The sequence below is a fragment of the Acomys russatus genome, chromosome 16 (assembly GCF_903995435.1).
Source record: "Acomys russatus chromosome 16, mAcoRus1.1, whole genome shotgun sequence".
Classification (NCBI taxonomy): Eukaryota; Metazoa; Chordata; class Mammalia; order Rodentia; family Muridae; genus Acomys; species Acomys russatus.
The window spans coordinates 5,141,674-5,163,914 of NC_067152.1; the positions used below are offsets into that span (position 1 = coordinate 5,141,674).

Here is a 22,241-nt window from a genome sequence, read left to right on the forward strand (position 1 = left end):
TTTCCTGTTTTCTCCCACCCCCACTATGGCTCTTGGGACACAGCACCTGAGCAGGCACCTCAGTCCAGGTAGAATGTGGCTGGCACCAAGGCATGTCTGCCCTGCCCAGGAGGAGAGACAGGCCCTGGGATCACTTGTTTCCAGCCCTTGATAACCCTGAGACCTGCTCCCCCCAGGGGCCAGGGCTGAAGCACCAGTTGGAGGCACCTAAGGGTTAGGGGTGGTGGTGGTAGGGAGCGAGTGGGATAGCAATTAGGCAAAAGAAGCCGGAAGGGGGTCCGGCCCCCAGTCCAGTTTCAGCCAGTGTCTTAGATCCTGTCCTGCCTCCCCCCCTTCCCACGTGAGCCCAAAAGGCTCTACTCTCAGCTGAGGATCTTCCGGGGCAGTTCCACAGAGGCACGGATGAAGACTGCGTCATCCCGCACGTAATTCCGCTTCCGGATGTCCTGGTGGGAGATGAATTTGGGGTAGCCAAAGCCCAGAGAGCTCTCATCCAGGGAGCCTCGCCAAGTGCCGGGCTTCTGGAAGTTCTTCCAGTTTGGATCAGGGTGGAAGGTCTCAGTGACATGCTGCGGCTTAGCTAGGCCTGGGTCGCTCTGATCCAGCAGGGAGAAGGTGACCCGACGGGCAAAGGGCCACTCGAGGAGATTGTCAAAGGCGCCCGGCAACACGCGGATGTAAATGGAGAGGTGAGTGCCCTCACCGCTGCCGTTACCGTTGAGGAACGCGGACACCTGCAGCTTGTAGCCGTACTTGTGTGTGTAGAAGGCCGGGCTGAAGCACTCCAGGTTAGGCTTGGCCTTGGCCTCCTGCAGACGCCGCCCATAGCTGCCAATCTTCCAGATGAGCACGCCATCACTGCCTATGGACAGCTCCTCCAGCTCCCTCCTCAGCTCCTGAAGCTCTTGCCGTTGCCGGCTCACCAGGGCACACATCATCGCCAGGTGTGGCTTGACACTCTCCTCCACATGACGTGCCATCGCCAGTTTAGGGCACTGTGTTGGCAAAACCCAAGGCAACGGGGGAAGGAAAAAGTTACCAAAGGAGGAAGGTCTAAGGGAAAAAAAAAAGCGAGGTAGGCAGGGGGAGCAGGCGCCCAATTCCACAGGACGGCGGCAGAGAGAGTGCTGGGAAGAAGCGTAAGTTGGCTAGTGGGACCCACTGAGGCCTCGGCTGTGGCAGCAAACTGATCTAGGACCTCAAGGGCTACAGGGAAGGGGCATCTCACCCTGTGCTTGCAGCCAGACTCTTTAAAGGGGCAGAGCACCAAGGCAGTGCTGCAGCTGTCCTTCAGGTGGCTGGGCAGGTCCTCCCGAGCCACAGTGCCCACACCACACTGGTTGGGGCAGGGAACGGGCAGCCGTGGGCACTGGTACTGGTGGCTCTAGGACCAGAGACAGAAGAGGAGTGGTCAGTAACCTGACTCCCTGCTAGCCAGTCCCACAGCCTTCTGGTCAACAAGGGCCTCACCTGGATGGTGTCAAAAACAAACTCCTTGGTGCAGTAGGCACAAGGCTGGGTGCGCTTGGGGCACTCAGTAGTGGCGTGCTGGGCCAACAGGCGCCTCATCATGCGGGCGCCACACTTGTTCTCACAGTACACACTCTCTTGGGGGCACATGCCCTCGTGACTCTGAAAACACAACAGGGGAAAAATGAAGAGATGCCCGGGCTCCCAGGTCACGCATCCTCCCTTCACTGTCAGCTTGGACCCACCTACCTCATAGGCCTCCCCACTGAAGTCACAGCCACAGAATTCACACTTGAGGCGGCGCTTAGGGCAGTCGTGCTGCAGGTGGGCAGGCAGATCGCGCCGGCTCAGCTTGGCTGGGCAGCGATTCGGGCAGGGGACCACATTGAAGCTGCAAGTGTTCAAGTGGCCCTGGTGGGGGACACCGCAAATCAGCACCCGGCCAGTAGGGGCTAGTCCCAGCTTGCCAGCCCAGAGTCTCACCTGCAGATGGCGAAGCGGCCCGCTCCAGCGGCAGCCCTCCTCACTGTGGATGCAGCGTATAGGCAAGCCTAACACCTGGACCTCCAGCTCCGGGTCTGGGTAGATCTGTGGGCAGGGAATGGGAGAGTCAGCAAGGGCCACAGCCTGCCGTAGTCACCATTCACCTCCACTTTCAGCGGAGCTGGCCATGCCTATAAGCCAGTAAGCAGTATAGCTTCTAGAGCCAACACCTCCCCCTCAGACGATGTCTCTGGGCCGTAGGATGAAGGACACAGTAGGTGTCATCTACTTTGACTTGGAACCAGCGCTGCTGACATGTCTGCACAGAACATGCTCCCCTCAGGGAGGCGGTCCATCAGCCTTCTCAGTCAAAGGCTACCCCCCGCCCCCGTGCCTTGCTTCCTTCCTTAGTGGAGGGGTCCTGGCCCCTAGCCACAGATCTAACTTGCTACAGGAAGAGGAGGGAGCACTTTCTGCAGGCACAGAGCAGCTCTGTGCACCCCTACAGGCTGGGCATTATACGTGTCCCCCAGGGCAAACACAGCCTTCGTTTGCAAACTGGCCTGGTGGACAAAGAACAGGCTACCTTTGTGGGGGCACCACGAGTTCCTGAGGCTTGGGGGTTGACATTGGCCCTGTGCCTGCTGGCTGCCAACAGCTCCAGCGTCCAAGGGCAACAGTCTATATACTATGGATCTGGTCTTCCAACCTAGCAGTGTGGACTCACCTTGGCATAGTCCAGAGGAAGCTGGTCCTCGGGGCATTTGAAGACTCCTTCACTGAAAGGGAAAAGGGCATGGGTCAAGGCTCCTCAGGCCCTGGGCCTCACCCCCTCAACCAGGAGAGAGCCCCCTTCCTAACCTGCCATTGCGGAGACAAAGGGATGAGCAGAGGTCAAGGGCACCCCACTTTTCAAGGATGCTAGACAAAGGGTATTCTAGGTCCAGTGCAGACAGACACAGCTGCCTTAGGAAACACTTTACCCAACAGGTGGCAGCTGGCATTCCCCTCCCCCCAAGGACAGCAGCTGGACTTGAAAGAAACAGGCAGCCTGCCACCCGTTCCCCCAGAATGGTTTTCATTGGCTATTCTGAAAGCTGATGGGAGGGTATACAGGGATGGGCTAAGATTAAGTGCCAGGGCTACCCAGCCCCCATGACAGTGCCAGGCTGAGAAGGGAGGCTAAGGTCATCTTGAGGCTACTTTATGCTATCCCTTCTCTTCCTTGAGGGTGTGTCTCCTAAGGAGCGGAAAGGAAACGCAAAGCCACTCACTCAGTCTTCACATTCCCACCTGGCCTCACCACTTGCCTGAGAAGGGGTTAGAATCTCCCTACTCAGAGATGGGGGGGTGGGGGGAAACAAAACACAGACTCCCCAGCGAGGCAGCACCTGGGCATGTCTGTCTGGGGTAACTCCATAGCCCAGGCTTTAACCACAGACAAGGCTTCTGAAACTTGGTGGCCCTAACCCCTGCTGCTGTCCTTCCCCCCCTTTCCCCAAATCTCCACTCAGATATTAACACTCAGCTTGGTGGCATGCTTTTTCCTGCCAGTATGCCCTAGCTGACCCCAACAAGACCTGTCACACACGACTGCCATGGCCCAGGCAAGGCAAGGGCTCACCCAGCGGGACTGAAGGCCCCTAGGCACGACATTCCTGGCAGATCTGAGTCAGGTGGGCGGGAGGCAGGCAGGCCTCAAGGCGGAAGCAGAGGCTAGGCAGCAGCCCTGTTGTGAAAGCACTTTCAAGAGGCTGGGCAGTCCATATCCCAGGTGCCCAGTCCACTCCCTAGCACCTCCTCTTGGCCCCACTACTGCTGGCCAAGTCCCCAATGCCAAGAACAGTACATGGTTGGGCACTGAAGAGGCATGTCTGCACCCATGGGGCAAGCAGCCTTCCTGGCTCAACCTGAGTAATAGCCACAGCAGGAGTGGGAAAGAGGGGTGGGTCATGGGGGAGGGGGGTCCACTTAGCTGCTTCAGGAATGTGCTGACCCAGTGGTTTTGAAGACAGCAAGGGGACTAAGGCATGTCCCTAGGCTTCAGGCATGGGAGGCTAACTCTGCAGCTTGGGGCCCAGCCAGGACAAAGGTTTGGCCAAGGCTATGGACAGCCTAACTTGTAGGGTAGGGGTGATAGTGGGGGGCAGAGCCAGCTCAACCACCTCTCCCCTCCAGAGGCCACTAAACACCACTCGGCCGATGGGGGAGGGGAGAAGACAGAGGCAACTCAACTCAAGGCTGAGCAGTGGAAGCCCGAGCCCAGGGGAGAAGACAGGATGGGGGGAGGGGGCAGAAGGAAAGGAAGAGGGGTATTTCCGGGAGGAGGATGGGCTGGGCTGGGCAGAAGCAGCCTCGAGGGGACTGAGAAGGTGAGGGAGGAGGGAACCGGCCTCCTTCCCCGAGGCAGTAAGGGTGGGTCAGCTGGAGGAGGGGGCTGGCTCAGCTGGCCTCATCTGGAAAGCAGAGGGCCGGGGAAGGGAGCTGAGGAAGACAATGGGCCCGTGTGTCAGCAGAGGAGTTAAGTGTGTACATTGCAGGGAGGGGGAGGGAGAAGGGAGGGGGGCAGCCGGAGCATATGTGAGAGCAGGAGCCCGCGGCTGCTAGGAACAAAAAAAAAAAAAAAAAGAAAGAAAAAAACCACAAAGGGCCTGCTGAGATTTCCGCCAGCCAGGAGCTTCGGCAGGGCAGGCAGTGGGGACGGAGCACTGAGGCAGAAGTCCCACATCGCTCTCCCTGCCTGTCCCCCTCGAGGGACCGCGGCAGATCTGGCCTTTCCTTGTGCTCTAGGGCACAATGCTCCACAGGCCGTCGGGGCTCCCCTATCTTCCCTCCTTACACGGCAGCCCTCAGGAGCTGGACACTCGAGACCACACAGGGTGCCCAAAAATGTGACGGATGCCCGAAGCGGCAAGGCAGGACCTGGGTCTTGGGAGTGCAGTGTACATTAGTACCGGCACGGGGCACGGGGGTACTCGAGACCCCAGGGAGAGTTCCCACTTAGGAGGCGGGGAGGGCTGCAGGTCACAGTCCAACCTCTACTGCATGACTGCGCGCAGCCCGGGCTGGACTCCCAGCTACCACTTGAATCCTGGGACCCTGGGCAAATCGCAGCCTTTCTTTGAATCTCTGTAAAATGCGAGAACAATAACGGCCGATCTCTCAACGTCAGAGAGAAGAAGAAGAAGAGGTTGGATGAGTGAAAACTCCAGGGAGGCTTGGAGTGCCGCGCGGGAGAGGCTTTGTCCTTCCCTCCCCTGAAGGATTCAAAGTTCAAGGCTGCGGCCGCCCGGGCTCCCAGGTAGCGGGGAGGGGGAAGGGCCGGCCACGGGTCGGCAAGGGCGTCTTTCCCTTCGCCGCCGCCGCCGGGCGCGGAGGCAGTTTTTGTCACCTGGAGCTGGACAGGTAGGACCTGAGACCTTACGCCTGGGTGCGTGGGGTCCTCCCCAGAGCCCTGACGTCACTGCCGCCCCTTGACATCATGGTGGGCGCTCCTGAGGTCACCGGGCGGCCGCGCAGACAAAGGCCCGACGTGTGTGTGTCTCCGACCCGAGCCCTTTCCCCATGCAGTGCCCTCGCCCCCTGCACCCCCGGCCGAGGCCCACCGCCCCCCACCCGGGGTCGCACCTGAGGAACTCCTGCAGGCAGGTGTCGCAGAAGCGGTGGCCGCAAGTAGACACCTGCACAGGCTCGCGCATGGGCTTCCCGCACAGCGGGCACAGCAGCCGCCGCTTGGGCTTCTCCAGGAACTTGTAGTCGAAGCCGGGCATGGCGGGCTGGCGGCCGGCACGGGCAGGCGGGGCCGGGCACGCGGCGGCCCCCCACAGCCCGCGCCTCACTCCGGCCGCGTTCCCCGGCTGCGGGCGGCGCCGACTGGCGGCCGCGACCGGCCCGGGTCCGCAACCCCGCCCGCCGGAAGCGGGGGCGGAGCCGCGTCCCCGTGGTCCTAGAGTCCGCCCGCGTGCCCCGCCCACTCTACAACCTCTGAAAGGCGCTCCAGCCTTCGAAAGTTTTAAGTCAGGCTCACCCCCACCCCTACTAACCACCACCCCCCCAAAAAAGAAAAAACAACTCCGGAAGCCAGGGCTTCTCTTTCCCGCTGGAACTGAGAGCGTGGCTGAGATTCTTCCAGAAGTGGGGGCCCCCTTGCGCTATGATGGTGCCTGTCGGGTCGCACCCAAAGACTTGACTCTTCAGAGGCCAACTTAAGGTCTCCTGCGACACGCGCCGCCCAGGGACCCGTGGCCCTAGCTTCCAGGTGCTAGGCAGCAGAGCCAGGCAACAGGATCCGAGAAAGCCCGGCTGGTGCAAGGAAACTGGGCTGGGCCCTGGGCCAGCGGAACCTCGGTCCCAGCCTCGGGCCTCTGGCTGCGCCTACATTCCTCCAGGCCACTGCCCTGCAACCACAGTCGGGCCCAGCCCAGTCTTGGGGTGTCTAGCGGCCACCTCCACCCCTGAAGAGACCATATGCCAAGCAGGCATTTGATATTTTTATTGGCGCTACTTTTCAAACCGTTGAGAAACTGGTCGGGTCTGGCCTGCTACCTTTCCCCCTGAGTCTCTAGGTCTGGGGAATGGCGAGGGGCAAGGGCAGCTTTCAGCAGGATCTCCTCAGTAACCATTCGACAGCTCCAGCATTCCTCTCCTCCGAGATTGTGCAAACCCGGCCTCAGGATAAACCAGAAAAAAAGGGACTGCCTCCGACCTATCAGCCACAAGCTAAGCAGAGATTAGGCCGGCCCACTGGCCAGTCCAAACAAGCCCTGGCTTGCCCTACTCAAAAGCATGGCACCTGTCTCTACCAGGACACCAGCGGGGACTTGCTTTCCAATTGCCCTGCAGGGGGGGGGAAAGGTGCTTTCTTAGCAAAGGCTTTGAAGGCCACCCTTGGTTGATTCCTGCCAGACGGGAGCCTGGGGACACTAAGATGAGGCGTATAGGGCGGGGGCTTGGGGAGAAAAGAGTAGCCTTCACCGGCCTTTCCACCCCAGTGATGACACTAGCCAGGACGCGGCAAACTGTAGTTCCTCCGGCACTTGTGCGTTTTTCCCCCCAGAACCCTCAGAGGTGGCCTCTTGGATAATCCTGTTGTCTCAGGGGGGAACTGGTTCATCTGTGACTGCTGAGGAGGATCAGAGAAAAGCTTTCTGGAGGCACTGCCTACAGCGAGCCCCGCCCACCTTTGATCTCATTGGGTCCCCGGAGCCAGGACCCTCCTGCCAGCCCAGAAATGGAGTTTTAATATCAACTGGATCCAGGAATTATTAGAAGAAAGAATTCAAGTGAGGCCTGGAGAGCAGTAGGGGCAGCTGTTGCTCAGACAGGCAGGAGGCTCGGTGCTTTACACATCCCTCCCCCCCTCCCCACAGGGTCTACTTTCACTTGTCTGGGGGGCAGGAGATTGTTTTGGGTAATCTGCGTTGTAACTACTGAGGACAGAATAAAAGAGTAAATGGGCGCTGAAGAGATGGCTCAAGGGTTAGGAGCATTGACTGCTCTTCCAAAGGTCCTGAGTTCGATTCCTAGCAACCACATGGTGGCTCACAGCCATCTATAATGAGATCTGGTACCCTTTCTGGCATGCAGGTGTACATGCAGGCAGAACATTGTATAAATAATAAATAAATCTCTTTTTAAAAAAAGGGGGGGGGAGTAAGTAAATGAGAATAGAGGAGAGTCGGGTTAGCCCCAGTGGTGTGGATGAGACAGGAAAAGAAAACTCACATCGAACAGCCAGCAGAGTGTTCCCATGGCAGCAGGACACTGAAGTCACCATGTAAGGATGAGTTTCCTCAAGCTGCACTGGCCTAGGGAGCCCAGCATCCTCATCCCTCCTTCCCAGTCGGCCTCGGGCTCCTTTACCCCAAGAATACACTTCCCCCTCTGCCAAGAATTCGAAAGAGTAGGGCACAACCTAAGCAAGCGGCCAAACACCAGACAGCAAGCAGGACTCCAAAAGGACGGGACTGAGCATAACCCACCACATGCTTGCCCTGGGCCCCCCTCACCTGCCCCAATGACTACAGTGAAGGCATCCCCACAGGCCACCATCACCATCCTGATGCCCTCTAGGCCTTGGACCCGACAGGGTGCCCTGCTGACCCGGCGGGAACTGGTGCCCAGCTGCCCATGTTGATTGCTGCCAAAAGTATAGCAGTCACCAGAGGCTGTAGGGATGGGAAGACAAGAAAGGAAAGGGCAGCACTTGAACCGAAGTGTGGAGGAAGCCTGGAAAAATCCCCCTCAGGCCTCCCATCCTGTGTCCCGCTCACCAGTCACTGCAGCCGAGTGAGCGGTGCCCAGGTCCACACACAGCAGGGGCTCCTGGTCCAGGGGTGCAGAGGCCAGCGGGGTGAAGCTCAAGGCCTCCTCCACTTGCTGGTGGGGAACAGGCTCCTCCTCTAAGGATAAGTGGTCCAAGCCTAGCTTGTTGAACCTAAGGATGGAGCCAGAAGCTTGTATAGCCCGCCTTCCCCCCCCCCCACTAGTCTCTGCGGGGATCCTGCCCTGAGCTGAACCAAATAGTAGTTCCATCGCTTTAGTTCTGAACCTTGGAAGGAGGGAGGCACTAAGGGTTGAAAGCATCCTTTGCATCCCAGCACGGCAGGGAGCCAGGCATCTATCCACCTGTTACTTCCACAGGCCAGGGCCTTGCCAGGCAAGGTGAGGATCATGGAAGTGTCAATGCCACAGGTTACTCTTTGAGCTTCCTGTCCTGGGGGCACAGGCACCTGCTGGGGGCAGTTATGAGACTCTCTGGTGCCTAGGCCCAGCCTACCTACAAGAAAAACAAAACAAAGAATGGGGTTAGTTGGAGCTTCAGGGATGGTAATACCAGAATGAAGAGTGGATGGAGCACTCGGGGAGGCAGAGGCAGGCGGATCTCTGGGAGTTCGAGGCCAGCAAGTGGAGGAGGCCTTGAGCTTCACCCCGCTGGCCTCTGCACCCCTGGACCAGGAGCCCCTGCTGTGTGTGGACCTGGGCACCGCTCACTCGGCTGCAGTGACTGGTGAGCGGGACACAGGATGGGAGGCCTGAGGGGGATTTTTCCAGGCTTCCTCCACACTTCGGTTCAAGTGCTGCCCTTTCCTTTCTTGTCTTCCCATCCCTACAGCCTCTGGTGACTGCTATACTTTTGGCAGGACAAACAAACAAAAGAAACGTGGCTGAGTCTCAGCCAGCATGCTTCTCCTGGGCCTCACTGCTGGTCAGAGTCACTTAGAGGTGCCTCATCCCAGCTGCAGCTGGGTGTGTGATGAAGCACGCCTCTAGTCAGTTAACCACAGCACTCGGTGCTGACACACGAGGATGCCATGAATAGGAGGCAAGCCTGGGCTACAGAGTGAATCCCAGGCTAGCAGAAGCCATAAAGCAGGGTTGTGTCTCACAAAAACAAAAAACAAAAACAAAACAAAGCCCGGCGTGGTGGCACAGGCCTTTAATCCCAGGACTCCAGAGGCTGAGGCAGGTGGATCACTGTGAGTTCAAGGCCAACCTGATCTACAAAGCGAGTTCAGGATAGCCAAGGCTACACAGAGAAACCCTGCCTCGAAAAACCAAAACCAACCAGCCTGGACTACAAAGCGAGTCCAGGACAGCCAAGGCTACACAGAGAAACCCTGTCTCAAAAAGCCAAACCAAAAAAAAAAAAAAAAAAAAAGAAAGAAAAACCAACCCTATCCAAAGCCACCAGCTTCCCCAGGTGGACAGTGTCCCCTTTAATTCCAGTGTTAACCTTTGCTATAGCCCTGGTGTCCTCTAGTGTCCCTCCTGTAACACACATGCTTTACCCTTGAGTCCTCCGGGACAGGAACCCATCTATGACATCACCTGTGTCATCACCTAGCCGGGTGGGCTGGGGGTATAGGTCATAGGTCACTGGTAGAGCCAAGAGCAACGTCTTGGTTCCTAGCATTGCAATAAATGGTAAGTACTGTTGGAACAAAATCTCCCTGGTGCCACAAGCCTGAGTGAATCTACCTTTTGTCTGTTTGTTTTCGCTTTGCTTTGCTTTGCTTTTAAGCAGGGTTTCAGTAGGTAGCCCTGGCTACCCTGAAACTTGCTCTGTAGACCAGGCAAGGCTTTGAGTGCTGGGTTTAAAAGCTCTATGCCATCCTATGTGGCAACATCTAAGCACCTAACTAAGGATGAGCACATGGTAAGTATGAAATAATGGTTTGTCCAATGAGTGGACAGAATTCGAGAAAAAAAGAGGAAGGAGACAACAGGCCGTGGAGAGGAGGGTGGGCATGACAAGGAACAAAGCATGACAGACACAACTGGGAGAGGGACCCTAAAGGCTGGAGCTGGGTGGTGGGCTTACCACCATCTCCTCGGCCCCAGGCAAACAGTTCTCCATCTGTAGACAGGGCCAGCACATGAGAGGCCCCACAGGCCACCTGTACCATCTCGTAGCCTAGCAGGGCTTCGACAATGGTGGGCTAGAGACGGGAAAAAAGCAAAGCATAAGTGAAGGTCCCTACCATGGTCCCGGCCCACCTCTCTTGCAAGACAAGCTGAAAATTCTCAGAAGGTAACTGTCGCTTTAACTCCAACCACACACATGCACAGCACGAAGACACAGCAACAGGTGGATGCCATGGAGGGGGATGCTTCCTGGACTTCCCCCTATCTGACCCAGAGCAGGTGCAGCCTGGGAACTATTGGGACATGTGGCTTCTGGGAACTCCCCTACCCCCAATCTGCTCTCAGCTCTCAGAAGAGGGCTCCCTGTCATCCTCTCACTTCCTCTCTCTGGGGCACATGGAACACCCACCTGGCTGATGTCAGTGACGTTGCCATGGCCTAAACAGCCGTTGCTGCCACTGCCAAAGGTCATGATGATGCCTCGGTCTGGGGAGGAGGGCGGTGAAAGGCAGGAGAGGTAAGCAGGTGTGAGACTGCATTTCAGGCAGGTGGCTCGCTTAGAGGTTGGAGGAAGAAGATCAACCCGGAACTAATGCTGGGCTGGCAGCAGGCACCAGGGCTACTGAACCTACTCAAGTTGAGGGAGACTTGTGAGTCTGGCTGGTCAAACTTAGTGAGATGCTACCTCAAAACAAACGGACCTCAAAAGAGTCAAACGCCTGTGTGGTGGCACATGCTTTTAATCCCAGCACTCAGGAGCAGGTGGATCTCTAAGAGTTCCAGGCCAGCTAAGACTACATGGCAAGACCTTGCCTCAAAAATAAATAAATAGATAGATAGATAGATAGATAGATAGATAAGGGAGCTGGAGAGGTAGCTCAGAGGTTAAGAACACTGGCTGCTCTTCCAAAGGTCCTGAGTTCAATTCCCAGCAACCACATGGTGGCCCACAACCATCTATAACAAGATCTGGTGCCCTCTTCTGGTATGCAGGTGTTCATGCAGGCAGAACACTGTATATGTGATAAATAAATAGAACTTCAAAAAAATGCCCTGGGTTGTAACTCAGTAGAATGCTTGCCCATCGTGTACAAGGCCCGAGGTTCAAGCACTAGTACTGAGGGGCGGGGGGGGGGGGGGGGGGGGGGGGGGGGGGTATTGAAGTATTGAAAAGGGCCTGGACCGTAAACTTTTTTTTTTTTTTTCGAGACAGGGTTTCTCTGTGTAGCTTTGGCCATCCTGGACTCACTTTGTAGACCAGGCTGGCCTCAAACTCACAGCGATCCGCCTGCCTCCACCTCCCGAGTGCTGGGATTAAAGGCATGCGCCACCACGCCCGGCTAAAATAAATCTTTTTCATTTTCTTTTTTTTCCCTTTTTTTTTTTTTTTTTTTTTTTTTTGGTTTTTCAAGACAAGGTCTCTCTGTGTAGACTTGGCTGTCCTGGACTCACTTTGTAGACCAGGCTGGCCTCGAACTCACAGCGATCCACCTGCCTCCCGAGTGCTGGGATTACAAGCATGCACCACCACGCCTGGCTCTGGACCGTAAACTTTAAACCCCTACCCAGATCTAGCCAATGGACAGGACATTCTCCACAGTTGAGTGGAGAGTGGGGTATGACTTTCGCACGTACTCTGGTGCCTCATATTTGACCATGTCTCCTGGGGGTGGGGGGGGGGAGACCTGGTGGCACTCAGAGGAAAGATAGCAGGTTACCAAGAAGAGACTTGATACCCTATGAGCATATACAGGAGGAGGAGATCCCCCTCAGTCACAGTCATAGGGGAGAGGAGTAAGGGGAAAATGGGAGGGAGGGAAGAATGGGAGGATACAAGGGATGGGATAACCATTGAGATGTAACAAGAATAAATTATTTAAAAAAAAAAAAAAAGGAAGCCGGGCGTGATGGCGCACGCCTTTAATCCCAGCACTCGGGAGGCAGAGGCAGGCGGATCGCTGTGAGTTCGAGGCCAGCCTGGTCTACAGAGTGAGTCCAGGATGGCCAAGGCTACACAGAGAAACCCTGTCTCGAAAAACCAAAAAAAAAAAAAAAGGAAAAATAATAAAAAGCAAGCTAACACATTAAAAAAAAGAAAGAAAAGGGCCTGGAAGGGCAGGCAGGATTGGGGGCAGTCATAGGTGGCCTCCTTACAGTCTGTGATTCTGAAGTAGTCAGAGCCTTACTTTCCCTGTCTACCAAATGAGGATGACACATGCACTGCTAGGCCTAGTGCACCAGGGAAAGGCGTTCAGCCTCTACTAGACAGAAAACAGTAACCCTTTAGGCATTGACCGATTTGGGATAAGAGAAGTTGCACTGTCTGTCTTCCTCCCGTCCCCACACAGCACTCCCCTGACAAGCTCACCAGTCAGGCAAGCCGTGAACAGGTCCCCGCAGGCCACATGCTTGATGGTCACACCCGACTGGCCCTCCAGGAAACGTGAGACAAACTGGGGCTGAGGCAGCTCTACAGCCCCCGGGAGGAGTGTGCCTCCTCCAGCGCCCAGGGGTGGAGCCTGCAGAGGAGTGAGTGGGTGGTGCCTGAGGATCCGAACTCCACTTCTGGGGTCTCACCCTGACCCAGCCAAGCCCACTGCCAACATGCTCACCTCCCACAGGATGAGGCGGCCAGAGCGTGTGACGCCAGCCTTCTGTGTGCGCCCTGCGGCCACCTGGACCACCTCAGTGTTGAGCATTGGCAGCCTCAGCGGAACGCTAAGGCCACCACCCCACGTGTACACGGAAGACAGTGGAGGTGGGATGGCCGGTCTCACAGGTCCCCGGGGGATGCCTGCGAGAACAGAGTTGGAGGCCAGTTAGACTAGTGAAAAAGGTAGGGTGTCTCCAGAGCTCCAGCCGCAGGTCCCAACCAACTCACCCCTGCATCGAGCACTGGCGGCCCTGCTCCCTGTGCCACCAGGGACCATGGGTGGTCCTGCGGTCAGTGACTTTTCTGCCCTGTGGGATACAGAGAGAGGTCTTAGCACAGTCCTATGTCAGAACTATACACAAGGAAGGCTTAGCCCTAGATCTCTCATGCTCCCACTGGGTGCCCACCCCTGCTGCCCAAGGTCCATCTCCCTTCACAAGCCTCCTCATGCAGACGCTGCCCACATCGGTGTGGAGGTTGAGGAGGGCCCGGATGCAGAGGGGTTGCGCCATGATGTGGCTGAGGGGTGGCCTCTGCGCAGGCTCCAGGCTGAGCAGACTCAGGACGAGCTGGCGCAGCTCCGGGCTGTACCGGTCAGAGATGGGTGCAAACGTACCACTCATGATTTTGAGCACCAGGGCCGGCAAGTTCTGTGAAAGAACATGGAGGGATGGCCAGGTGCTGGCTCTTAGGTAGGGTAGCTCCCCCACTGACGTCTACCCTCAGGACGGGATGCTGCAGGTTCATTAGAGATGGTAGGAGAGCCTAACACTGCTTTCAGAACTTCCTAGTCTGAAACAGAAGTTTCGTCCTTGAACCTTCCCCCCCACCCCAACCACGAGAGGAGAGGGAGGGGTTGGTTTTGGGAGACTCCAGGCTTGCTCCTGGGAATGTCTCTAATCTGATGGGAGAATCCAGGATCACATTTATACCCTCAGGAATTCTCAGACTAAAACAGGACTCCAGCCCTCCCCAGGCTGAGCTGAGCAAGGGAGAAAGGCCCAGTCCTGCCCTGGGTAACCCACCAGCAGGTGTAGAGACTGATAATGACTCAGCCAGCCACAAAAGAAGAAACAGAGAAGTGGCCAGAGCTACGGCAAAGGAACTGGAGCTCTGGGTCCCTTTGTGGTGTCTGGACTCACCTAGCGGGGTCTGTACTCACCGCAGCCTCAAAGGCTCTCTTGAGGCTGGCTAGCTCATATAAGACACAACCGAGAGCCCAGATGTCACTCTTCTGGTTGTAGGGCTTGCCCTCACACAGCTCAGGGGAGATGTAGCATGGGGTACCCACCACCTGCAGGAGGGGAACCCGTGTGTCACAGCCCTGGGAAGAAACAGGCTCTGACTGGAGACTCTCGCCTGTGGACAGCTTCTGAAAGCAGGCCGCGCAGCCAGGGACTAAGGGAAGGGGAAGAGGCAGGGATGGAGAGTAGGGTGCAGCTATGAAGAACCGCGAGGTGTCCCGTCCTCTCCGCCCCGCCCCCCCCCCCCCGCCCCACCGCCCATCCAGGCACCGTGTAGGCCTTGCTCTTGCTGCTGAGGATCTTAGAGATGCCAAAGTCACCGATCTTGACAACCATACGGTGCTTGTCGAGAAGGATGTTCTGCGTCTTGAGGTCCCGATGCAGAATGAGGTGCGTGTGCACGTGGTGCAGCGCCAGCAGGATCTGCACGAAGAAGTGGACGATGGTCTCCTCCTCCAGCAGAGAATTGCAGCGCTTCTGGATGAACTCAGCCAGGGTACCACCTGCGGCCCAGAGAACAAAGCAAGACCTGGACCTATCCCACACTGGGGTGGGGGAGGGGGGACAACCCATCGCTTTTATAGAACAGGACACTGAGACCAGAGAGGGCAAGGAATGGCATCCAGCTACCCTGGAGGGGAAAGGGCCCGCTCGGCTAAGGAACGGACATCTGGTCTACCTGGGGCGTATTCCATGGCGATCATGAGCGCCTTGTCCTCCAGGAAGTTCTCATAGTACTCGATGACATTGGGGTGGTTGAGCAGCTTGAGCACCTGGCACTCGTTCTGGGCCGCCTGCCGCTCTTCTTTGGTCATCTGTTCCACTGGGATCTGCTTGATGATCACCAGCTTCTGGTCAGCCTTTCGAAGGCACAGGTGCACGATTCTAGGGACACAGAGCGCACACACACACAGAGCGAGCACCAGCTAAGCTTCCGGCCACACGCTAGGGCGGCCCAGAGCCCACAGGTGATTACGCTGGGCATGGTGGAGGCTGAAGAAGGTCTAGCGTTCAAGGCCGGACTGACAGGACCTTGTCTCACAAACAGAAAGTGCTCTGGGGGCTGGAGAGATGGCTCAGAGGTTAAGAGCCCTGGCTGCTCTTCCAGAGGTCGTGAGTTCAATTCCCAGCAACCACATGATGGCTCACTACCCTCTACAGTGAGATCTGGTGCCCTCTGCTGGCCTGCAGACGTTATATTCAGCCCAAACACTGTATACATAATAAGTAAATATGTCTTTAAAAAAATAAAAAATAGGCTGGGTGTGGTGACACACGCCTTTAATCTCAGCACTCAGGAGGCAGAGGCAGGTGGATCGCTGTGAGTTCGAGGCCAGCCTGGTCTACAAAGCGAGTCCAGGACAGCCATGGTTAGCACAGAGAGACCCTGTCTCGAAAACCACCCCCCCCAAAAAAAGAAAGTGCTTTGGAGAGATGGCTTAGCACCCACTTCAATAAGCTCAAAACCACCTAGAACTGCAGCTTCCAAGGACCTGATGGCCTCGTCTGGCCTCCACAGGAGGCACTCGCTCACACACAAATGTAAAATAATAAAAAGTAAATCAAGAGCTGGAGAGATGGCTCAGTAGTTAAGAGCACTGACTGGCTGCTCTTCCAGAGGGTCCAGGTTTGGTTCCCAGAACCCACATGGCAGCTCACAACTATCTGTAATTCCAGTTCCAGGGGCGCCAGCTCCATCTTCTGGCCTCTACCGGCACTGCATGAACATGGTACATATGCATATATTGTATGCAAAAGACCCAGACATATGATAGAAAGTACACACACACACACACACACACACACACACACACACACACACACACACACACACACAACGTAAATAACAGTGGTGGTGCATGTCTGTAATCCTAGCACTCTGGGAGGCAGAGACAAGAAGAAATGTATTTCAGGATTTCAAGTCCATTCTTAGCCACACGGTGAGCCTGAGGCAGCCTGAGGTCCAAGAGACCCTGTTTCAAAAACAGCAAGCAGGGTGCTGGAGAGATGGCTCAGAGGTTAAGGGCACTAACTGCTCTCCCAAAGGTCATGAGTTCAGTTCCCAGCAACCACATGGTGGCTCACAGCCATCTGTAATGTGATCTGATGCCCTCTTCTGGCCTACAGGTGTACATGCAGGCAAAATACTGTATACATTAAATAAATAAATAAATCTTAAAAAAAAAAAAAAAAAAAAAAGCAAGGTCAGCAAGATGGCTCAGTGGGTGAAAAGATGCTTACTGACAAGCCTGGGAACGCAGACCCGCCCATGGGTAAGAAGGAGAGAAGCAATTCCCATAAGTTGTCTTCTGACCTTTACATGTATATGAAAGACCACACCAGCCAAGTGGTGGTGGCACACACCTTTAATCCCAGCACTTGGGAGGCAGAGGCAGGTGGATCTCCATGAAGGAGTTCCATGACAGCCCAGGCCTCACAGAGTAAACACTCCCTGGAATGCCCCGCCCCCCAAAAGGAAAGAAAAGCTGTTTTAATCTCCTTTGTGACCTACATAAAGCTAGGAATTTTACTTTTATTTTTTTAAACCTTTATGTGCATTGGTGTTTTGACTACATGTATGTCTGTGTGAGGGTATCGGATCCCCTGAAACTGGAGTTACAGACAGTTGTGAGCTGCCATGTGGTTGCTGAGAATTGAACCTAGGTCCTCTGGAAGAGCAGTCAGTGCTCTTAACTGCTGAGCCATCTCCCCAGCCCGAAATTTTACTTTTTAAATGCCTTCCCCATATGTAAATCTGTAAAATGCATTCATAAGCAGTTTGTAATCTCATTTACAATAGAAATTCCTTGTTTTTGTTTTGCTTAAGGTTTGGCATTTAAAAATACATATTTTCAGCCAGGAGGCATGGGGTCACATGCCTTTAATTCCAGCACTCAGGAGGCAGAGGCAGGTGGATCACTGTGAGTTCAAAGCCACCCTGGTCTACAAAGTGAGTCTAGGACAGCCAAGGCTACACAGAGAAACTCTTGTCTTGAAAAACCAAAAATTATTAAGCCGGGCGTGGTGGCACACACCTTTAAATCCCAGCATTCAGGAGGCAGAGGCAGGTGGATCGCAGTGAGTTCTAGGCCAGCTAGGTCTACAAAGCGAGTCCAAGGACAGCCAAGGCTAACACAGAGAGACCTCGTATCAAAAAACCCAAAATAAATAAATAAATAAAATTAAAAATTAAATAAAAGCACATACTTTATATGCATAAATGTTTTTGCTTGCGTGTATTTTTGTGCCCATAGAGGCCAAAAGAGGGTGTTGGATCCTCTGGACCTGCAGCTCCATATGGTTGGGCCACCATGTGGATACTTGGAATGGAGCCCTGTCATCTGCAAGAACAAGTGCTCTAACCACTGAACCATCTTCCCAGCTCCTGGTTTCAGGATTCTGAAAACACAGGATGGGAGGCAGAGGCAGGCGGATCGCTGTGAGTTCGAGGCCAGCCTCGTCTACAAAGTGAGTCCAGGACAGCCAAGGCTACACAGAGAAACCCTGTCTCAAAAAACAAAACAACCACAAAAAACAAAACAAAAACGAAACAAACAAACAGCCTGTCCCTTGGCCTTCTGAAGCCATCCCTGTCGCTCCCGTCGTCACTCTGAGATCTAAACTCCACATAGCAGCCATAGTGACACTTAGCTGTGTTTCCTTTTCAGTACTGCAGATCAAATCCAGGGCCCTCTACCACCGAGCTGCAGCCCCAACTGAAAATATCCTTGTAAAACCCACATGGGTCAGATTAGCTCACTCCTTTGCTTTGTTTTGTCTTCAGAGACACACTCCCACATAGCCCAGGCTGACCTTGAACTTGCTATGAAGCACGTCGATTTAGCGGAAGACCCCGGACTTCCTACCCTCACGCACTTCTCTCTACCTCCACTACCATTGCTGAGAGTCCTGGCATGGGCCACTACACCCCATCCCAGAGTTTTAAAACTCTTCCCTGGGGTGTAGCTCTGTGATACTGTGAGTTCAACCTCTGTTACAAACACAAACAAAACCCTCCTAGCCTTCAGACCTTAAATCAGCTTAACCTCTTACTTCATTTTTTCAAGATCATAATCTGGTCCCCACCCTCCAGGACAGGCTACAGCAACCCTTCTCTCAGCCTCTTGAATGCTGTAACAAGGGAGGATCTTAGCAAATGTGACTTTACCTACCAGAAGGACTCTGCCTGACCCTCATTTCTTCAAGTCTTTGGTTTCTGTTGTTGTTTTTTTTCTTTCTTTCTGTTGTTTTTCTTTCTTTTTTTTTTTAATATATATTTATTTATTATTTATCAGTATTGTGCACAACAGAAGAGGGCACTGGGCCGGGCGGTGGTGGCGCACGCCTTTAATCCCAGCACTCGGGAGGCAGAGGCAGGTGGATCGCTGTGAGTTCCAGAACAGCCTGGTCTACAAAGTGAGTCTAGGAAAGCCAAGGCTACACAGAGAAACCTTGTCTCAAAAAACCAAAAAATAAAAAAAGAAGAGGGCACCAGATCTCATTACAAATGGTTGTGAGCCACCACGTTGTTGCTGGGAATTGAACTCAGGACCTTTGGAAGAGCAGCCAGTGCTCTTAACCTCTGAGCCATCTCTCCAGCCCTTTCTTTCTTTCTTTCTTTCTTTTTTTTTCAAGACAAGGTTTCTCTATGTAGCCCTGGCTATCCTGGAACTGGCTCTGTAGACCAGGCTGGCCTAGAACTTACAGTGATCTGCCTACCTGTACCTCCCAAGTGCTGGGACTAAAGGTGTGGGCCACCCCCACCCAGCCTGCCTATGCTTTTTATTTTAAGATTTATTTATTATTATGTATACAGTCTTCTGCCTGCTTGAACACCTGCACACCAGAAGAGGACACCAGATATCATTATCTCCCTATGCTTTTAATGTTAGTTACATTAAAAAAAATTTTTAGATGTATTTTATTTTATTTTACTTTGATTTTTTGAGACAGGGTTTCTCTGTATAGCCTTGGCCATCCTGAATTCACTTTGTAGACCAGGCTGGCCTCGAACTCACAGCGATCCGCCTGCCTCTGCCTCCCGAGTGCTGGGATTAAAGGCGTGCACCACCACCGCCCGGCTAGATGTATTTATTTTATGTGTATCAGTGTTTTGCCGGCTTATATGCCTGTGTACTAGGTAGATACCTGGTGCCTGCTGAGGTCAGGAGGGGCCCAGCCTCTTGGGTGGACTCCTTAAGTTGCCTTTTGGTAGTAAGAAATTAACCCTCAAGCATGTCAGGCAGGAGCTCTACCACTAATCTACATCCTCAGTCCCCCTTTTTCTTTCTTTTTCTAAAATGTGAGATGGGTAGCGCTAAGTTGCTCAGGCTGGCCTTGAGCTAGTTATGTAGTTCAGGCCTGCCAGGCATGTACCATAAAAAAAAAAAATTGGCTTCCTGGCTTTTCTTTTGGAGACATTTCTGTGTAGGCAAGGTTGGCCTCGAATTCACAATAATCCTACTCCATCTGCTCCCAAGTACTGGACTTACAGGTTTGTACCACCCACCCCACGTGGTGCAAAGACTCTTAATAACCGTCCACATCTGCTCAGACTTCAGTGACTGCTTTACAATATTGTTTATTTGCACCAGTTTCCTATGGGCTAAGTTCGTAAAGGGGATGGTACCTCGCCTGTTTCGGTCATAACTGTATACTCCAGGCAGTCTGACCGGTGCCACCGACGCTCTTTATCAGCTATAGCAAAGAAAAAGTAATCTCAGAGAACTATCTTCCAAGGGCACAGGCTGGCCTGGTGGGCGTGGTCTCTCCGGGGGCGGAGCATCCCGCCTAGACCTAAGGACCGGATGCCTAGGCGGGGCATCCCATAGAGGTGCTCTGGCTCCAAGGCGGGGCCAACAGGACCATGATTTCTCGCTTGGAATTGGGACTTATTTTGTTTCTCCCTTAGCATTTCCTCCCCAGCGCCCTTTGGCTCACCCGAAGGCACCTCTTCCCACCACTCGGATCCGCTCGTACTTGTCCATCTCTTTTTCTCAGTTACGCTTCTGGAATTCCCCATGGTGCGCGTGCGCGGACCCTCCCACCCGGGGAGCTCCTCCTCCTAGCTGTAAGACTTTTTTTTTTTTTTTTTTTTTTTGCAGGGCGGAGCTGACGGAACAGGGGCGCCAGTCCTGCCCCCCCCCCCCCACCCCCGCCTTTTCTCTGACTGTAAACCCAACCCGGACGCTAAGTCGCGTTCCTCTAACGGTCCCGCCCCGAAAGAGGGATCGAAAGATCACGGTTTCTTGACGAGCCCCTTTTGCTCAGCACTGTACCAAGCACTTTGCACACGCGTGGTTTGGGTATAGGTAGTTTAACTGAAACGTTGAGGCGCCCACTATGCTGCCCCGCGCAAACAAGATTGTCTCCCAAAGGTCAAATACGAGTGGGAAGCGCAGAGTCCCCGCTGCGCAGGAGTGACACGACTTCAGAAAGATAAAAAGGGATTCCCTAGTGACACCTGCCACGTTAAGGATAAACCACCAAAACGGAAGCCAAGAGCGCGCTCTGTGCGGGGTTGTTAGGTGTTTGCCTAGGGAGGGACCGGGAAAACCCCAGTTGGACAAACTGATTCACGCGGAGAGTAGGTGACGTGGTCCCCAGGTTGTCACAACTACTGAACCAGCGTTCTCGGCCTTTCAGACACCCCCACCTCGCACAAAAATGCTGATTTAGGGGGACTCAATCCCTGATGCTCATCTCGAACCTCCTTGGGGGTGAGATGGAAGTGAAAGTAAACCTCTACCCGAAAGAAAGCAGCAGGTTGTGGGAAAACCCGAGAAGGTTCTATGTGACTGTCCAGAAATAGTGGGCTGTTCAGCATCACTGTTAGGGTTTCGACCAAGGCGAATTTAATCCTGATCTCTTCATGAAGCCTGCTGTTCTAAATGAGTTATAAAACTTCAGTATCCGGTCGTTAGCTAAGGGTTACTATTTCTGAATGGGTGAGGGAGACGAGGGAAGGGATGTTTATCTTTTGTCCCTGCCTCACCCCAAACTAGCCTACGTGGTGGAATGACCAGAGAAAACCTGTGGTCACTGGCTCAGGCCGGAATCGCCCAGTGGACAACGAGGAAAGAGGGAGTGCAGGAGGTAAACTGCTCACCCAGCAAATCACACCGTGCTGTCACTTAGTAACCCACTGGGGCTTTGAGTGACTCTGGAGCCCCATGGGGGTTAATGTGTAACCCTAGAACCATCAGGGAAAACAGCAAACACCCAAAAGGCTTTGGTCCCCGAGTGTCTACACATGGGTTTCTAGTCTGTTTGTTTTCTTTTTCCTATTGAAGAAACACCGTTCTCCTAGTCTCCACTTTGTGGTCGCGTCCTCTACTGCCACCTCCCTAAATGCACACGCCCCTTTACTTTCCCTCTTCGGCTCTCGGCTGCTCCTTTTCCTCCGGAACCCTTGTGGACCCCGCACCACAGTAAGGACAGGCTGACACCTAGTGGCCAGAGGCCGCAATTACTCTAGGCCATGGCCCTGGAGAGGGTCACCCCAGCTGTCTGGGCAAATCCGCAGCCTTCCCCGCCCCAGCCTCTAAGGAGCCAGAAGAGAGTTGGGACTGTCTGAGGGAGGATTGTGACAGCCGCTGGGCTCCAGGAGCCCAAGAGTGGTGGGGGCGAGAGGTGATGGTGAGTGACTCAACAGTTCCCAAGCACCACTCTTACGGGGCGCGGAAGACGCAGGTAAACACGTCGGTCTCCTTCCTCGCAGAAGAATCGAGTCTGGGAGGAGCCGTGGTCCAAGGCGGCGCTGCGGATCCCAGGACCAGGGTTTGGCAGCCCCGTTTGTATGATGGTTCCGCCCAGCTCTGTCCTGAAGAAAGTTGAGAGCGGAGGGTTCTCGCGGTACCCACCCAGAGTGTGGGAGCCGGTGGCGGCGGAGAAAGTGGGGACGTGAGCTAGTGGGGCAGTAGGCATGTGGGCACCCCAGGGCGCCTTCGGCTGTCGGGAGGCGCCAGACAGGGGTGCTCCGGCGGCGATGGCGGGGACAGCCCCTTCGCGCTCGAAGTCGGCGG

The 22,241-nt window shown here is 54.6% G+C and overlaps 2 protein-coding genes across 2 annotated transcripts; both read right to left on the reverse strand.

Annotated features, from left to right (window-relative positions):
- Window positions 1-223: 223 nt before the first annotated feature.
- Traf4 (TNF receptor associated factor 4) lies at window positions 224-5,766 on the reverse strand. The gene is made up of 7 exons (XM_051158037.1): window positions 5,581-5,766; window positions 2,681-2,732; window positions 1,954-2,058; window positions 1,720-1,881; window positions 1,471-1,632; window positions 1,229-1,384; window positions 224-995 (listed from the first exon to the last, which is right to left on the reverse strand). Exons 1-7 carry the CDS (start codon window positions 5,721-5,723, stop codon window positions 363-365), a joined length of 1,413 nt encoding a protein of 470 aa, XP_051013994.1. The 5' UTR covers window positions 5,724-5,766; the 3' UTR covers window positions 224-362.
- A 728-nt stretch (window positions 5,767-6,494) lies between these two features.
- Window positions 6,495-20,249, reverse strand: Nek8 (NIMA related kinase 8). Its single transcript, XM_051158453.1, has 15 exons — window positions 20,158-20,249; window positions 14,897-15,102; window positions 14,488-14,720; window positions 14,136-14,267; window positions 13,415-13,623; window positions 13,202-13,281; window positions 12,933-13,114; window positions 12,689-12,839; window positions 10,730-10,806; window positions 10,277-10,394; window positions 8,581-8,731; window positions 8,226-8,389; window positions 7,962-8,120; window positions 7,627-7,836; window positions 6,495-6,658 (listed from the first exon to the last, which is right to left on the reverse strand). The coding sequence occupies exons 1-15, from the start codon at window positions 20,202-20,204 to the stop codon at window positions 6,495-6,497; spliced, it is 2,283 nt and encodes a 760-aa protein (XP_051014410.1). The 5' UTR covers window positions 20,205-20,249.
- Window positions 20,250-22,241: the final 1,992 nt, after the last annotated feature.

What these genes read in the sequence shown, in the direction of transcription:
- Traf4 (XM_051158037.1), bottom strand. Translation starts at nt 5,723, where the DNA reads ATGCCCGGCTTCGACTACAAGTTCCTGGAGAAGCCCAAGCGGCGGCTG. An exon ending in TTCCTCTGGACTATGCCAAG is followed by an intron (nt 2,059 to 2,680) that starts GTGAGTCCACAC and finishes CCCTGCCCACAG; the next exon opens with ATCTACCCAGACCCGGAGCT. An exon ending in AGTCTGGCTGCAAGCACAGG is followed by an intron (nt 996 to 1,228) that starts GTGAGATGCCCC and finishes TTGCCAACACAG; the next exon opens with TGCCCTAAACTGGCGATGGC.
- Nek8 (XM_051158453.1), bottom strand. Translation starts at nt 20,204, where the DNA reads ATGGACAAGTACGAGCGGATCCGAGTGGTGGGAAGAGGTGCCTTCGG. An exon ending in GCAAGAGCAAGGCCTACACG is followed by an intron (nt 14,268 to 14,487) that starts GTGCCTGGATGG and finishes CCCCTCCTGCAG; the next exon opens with GTGGTGGGTACCCCATGCTA. An exon ending in TCACTCGGCTGCAGTGACTG is followed by an intron (nt 8,121 to 8,225) that starts GTGAGCGGGACA and finishes CCATCCCTACAG; the next exon opens with CCTCTGGTGACTGCTATACT.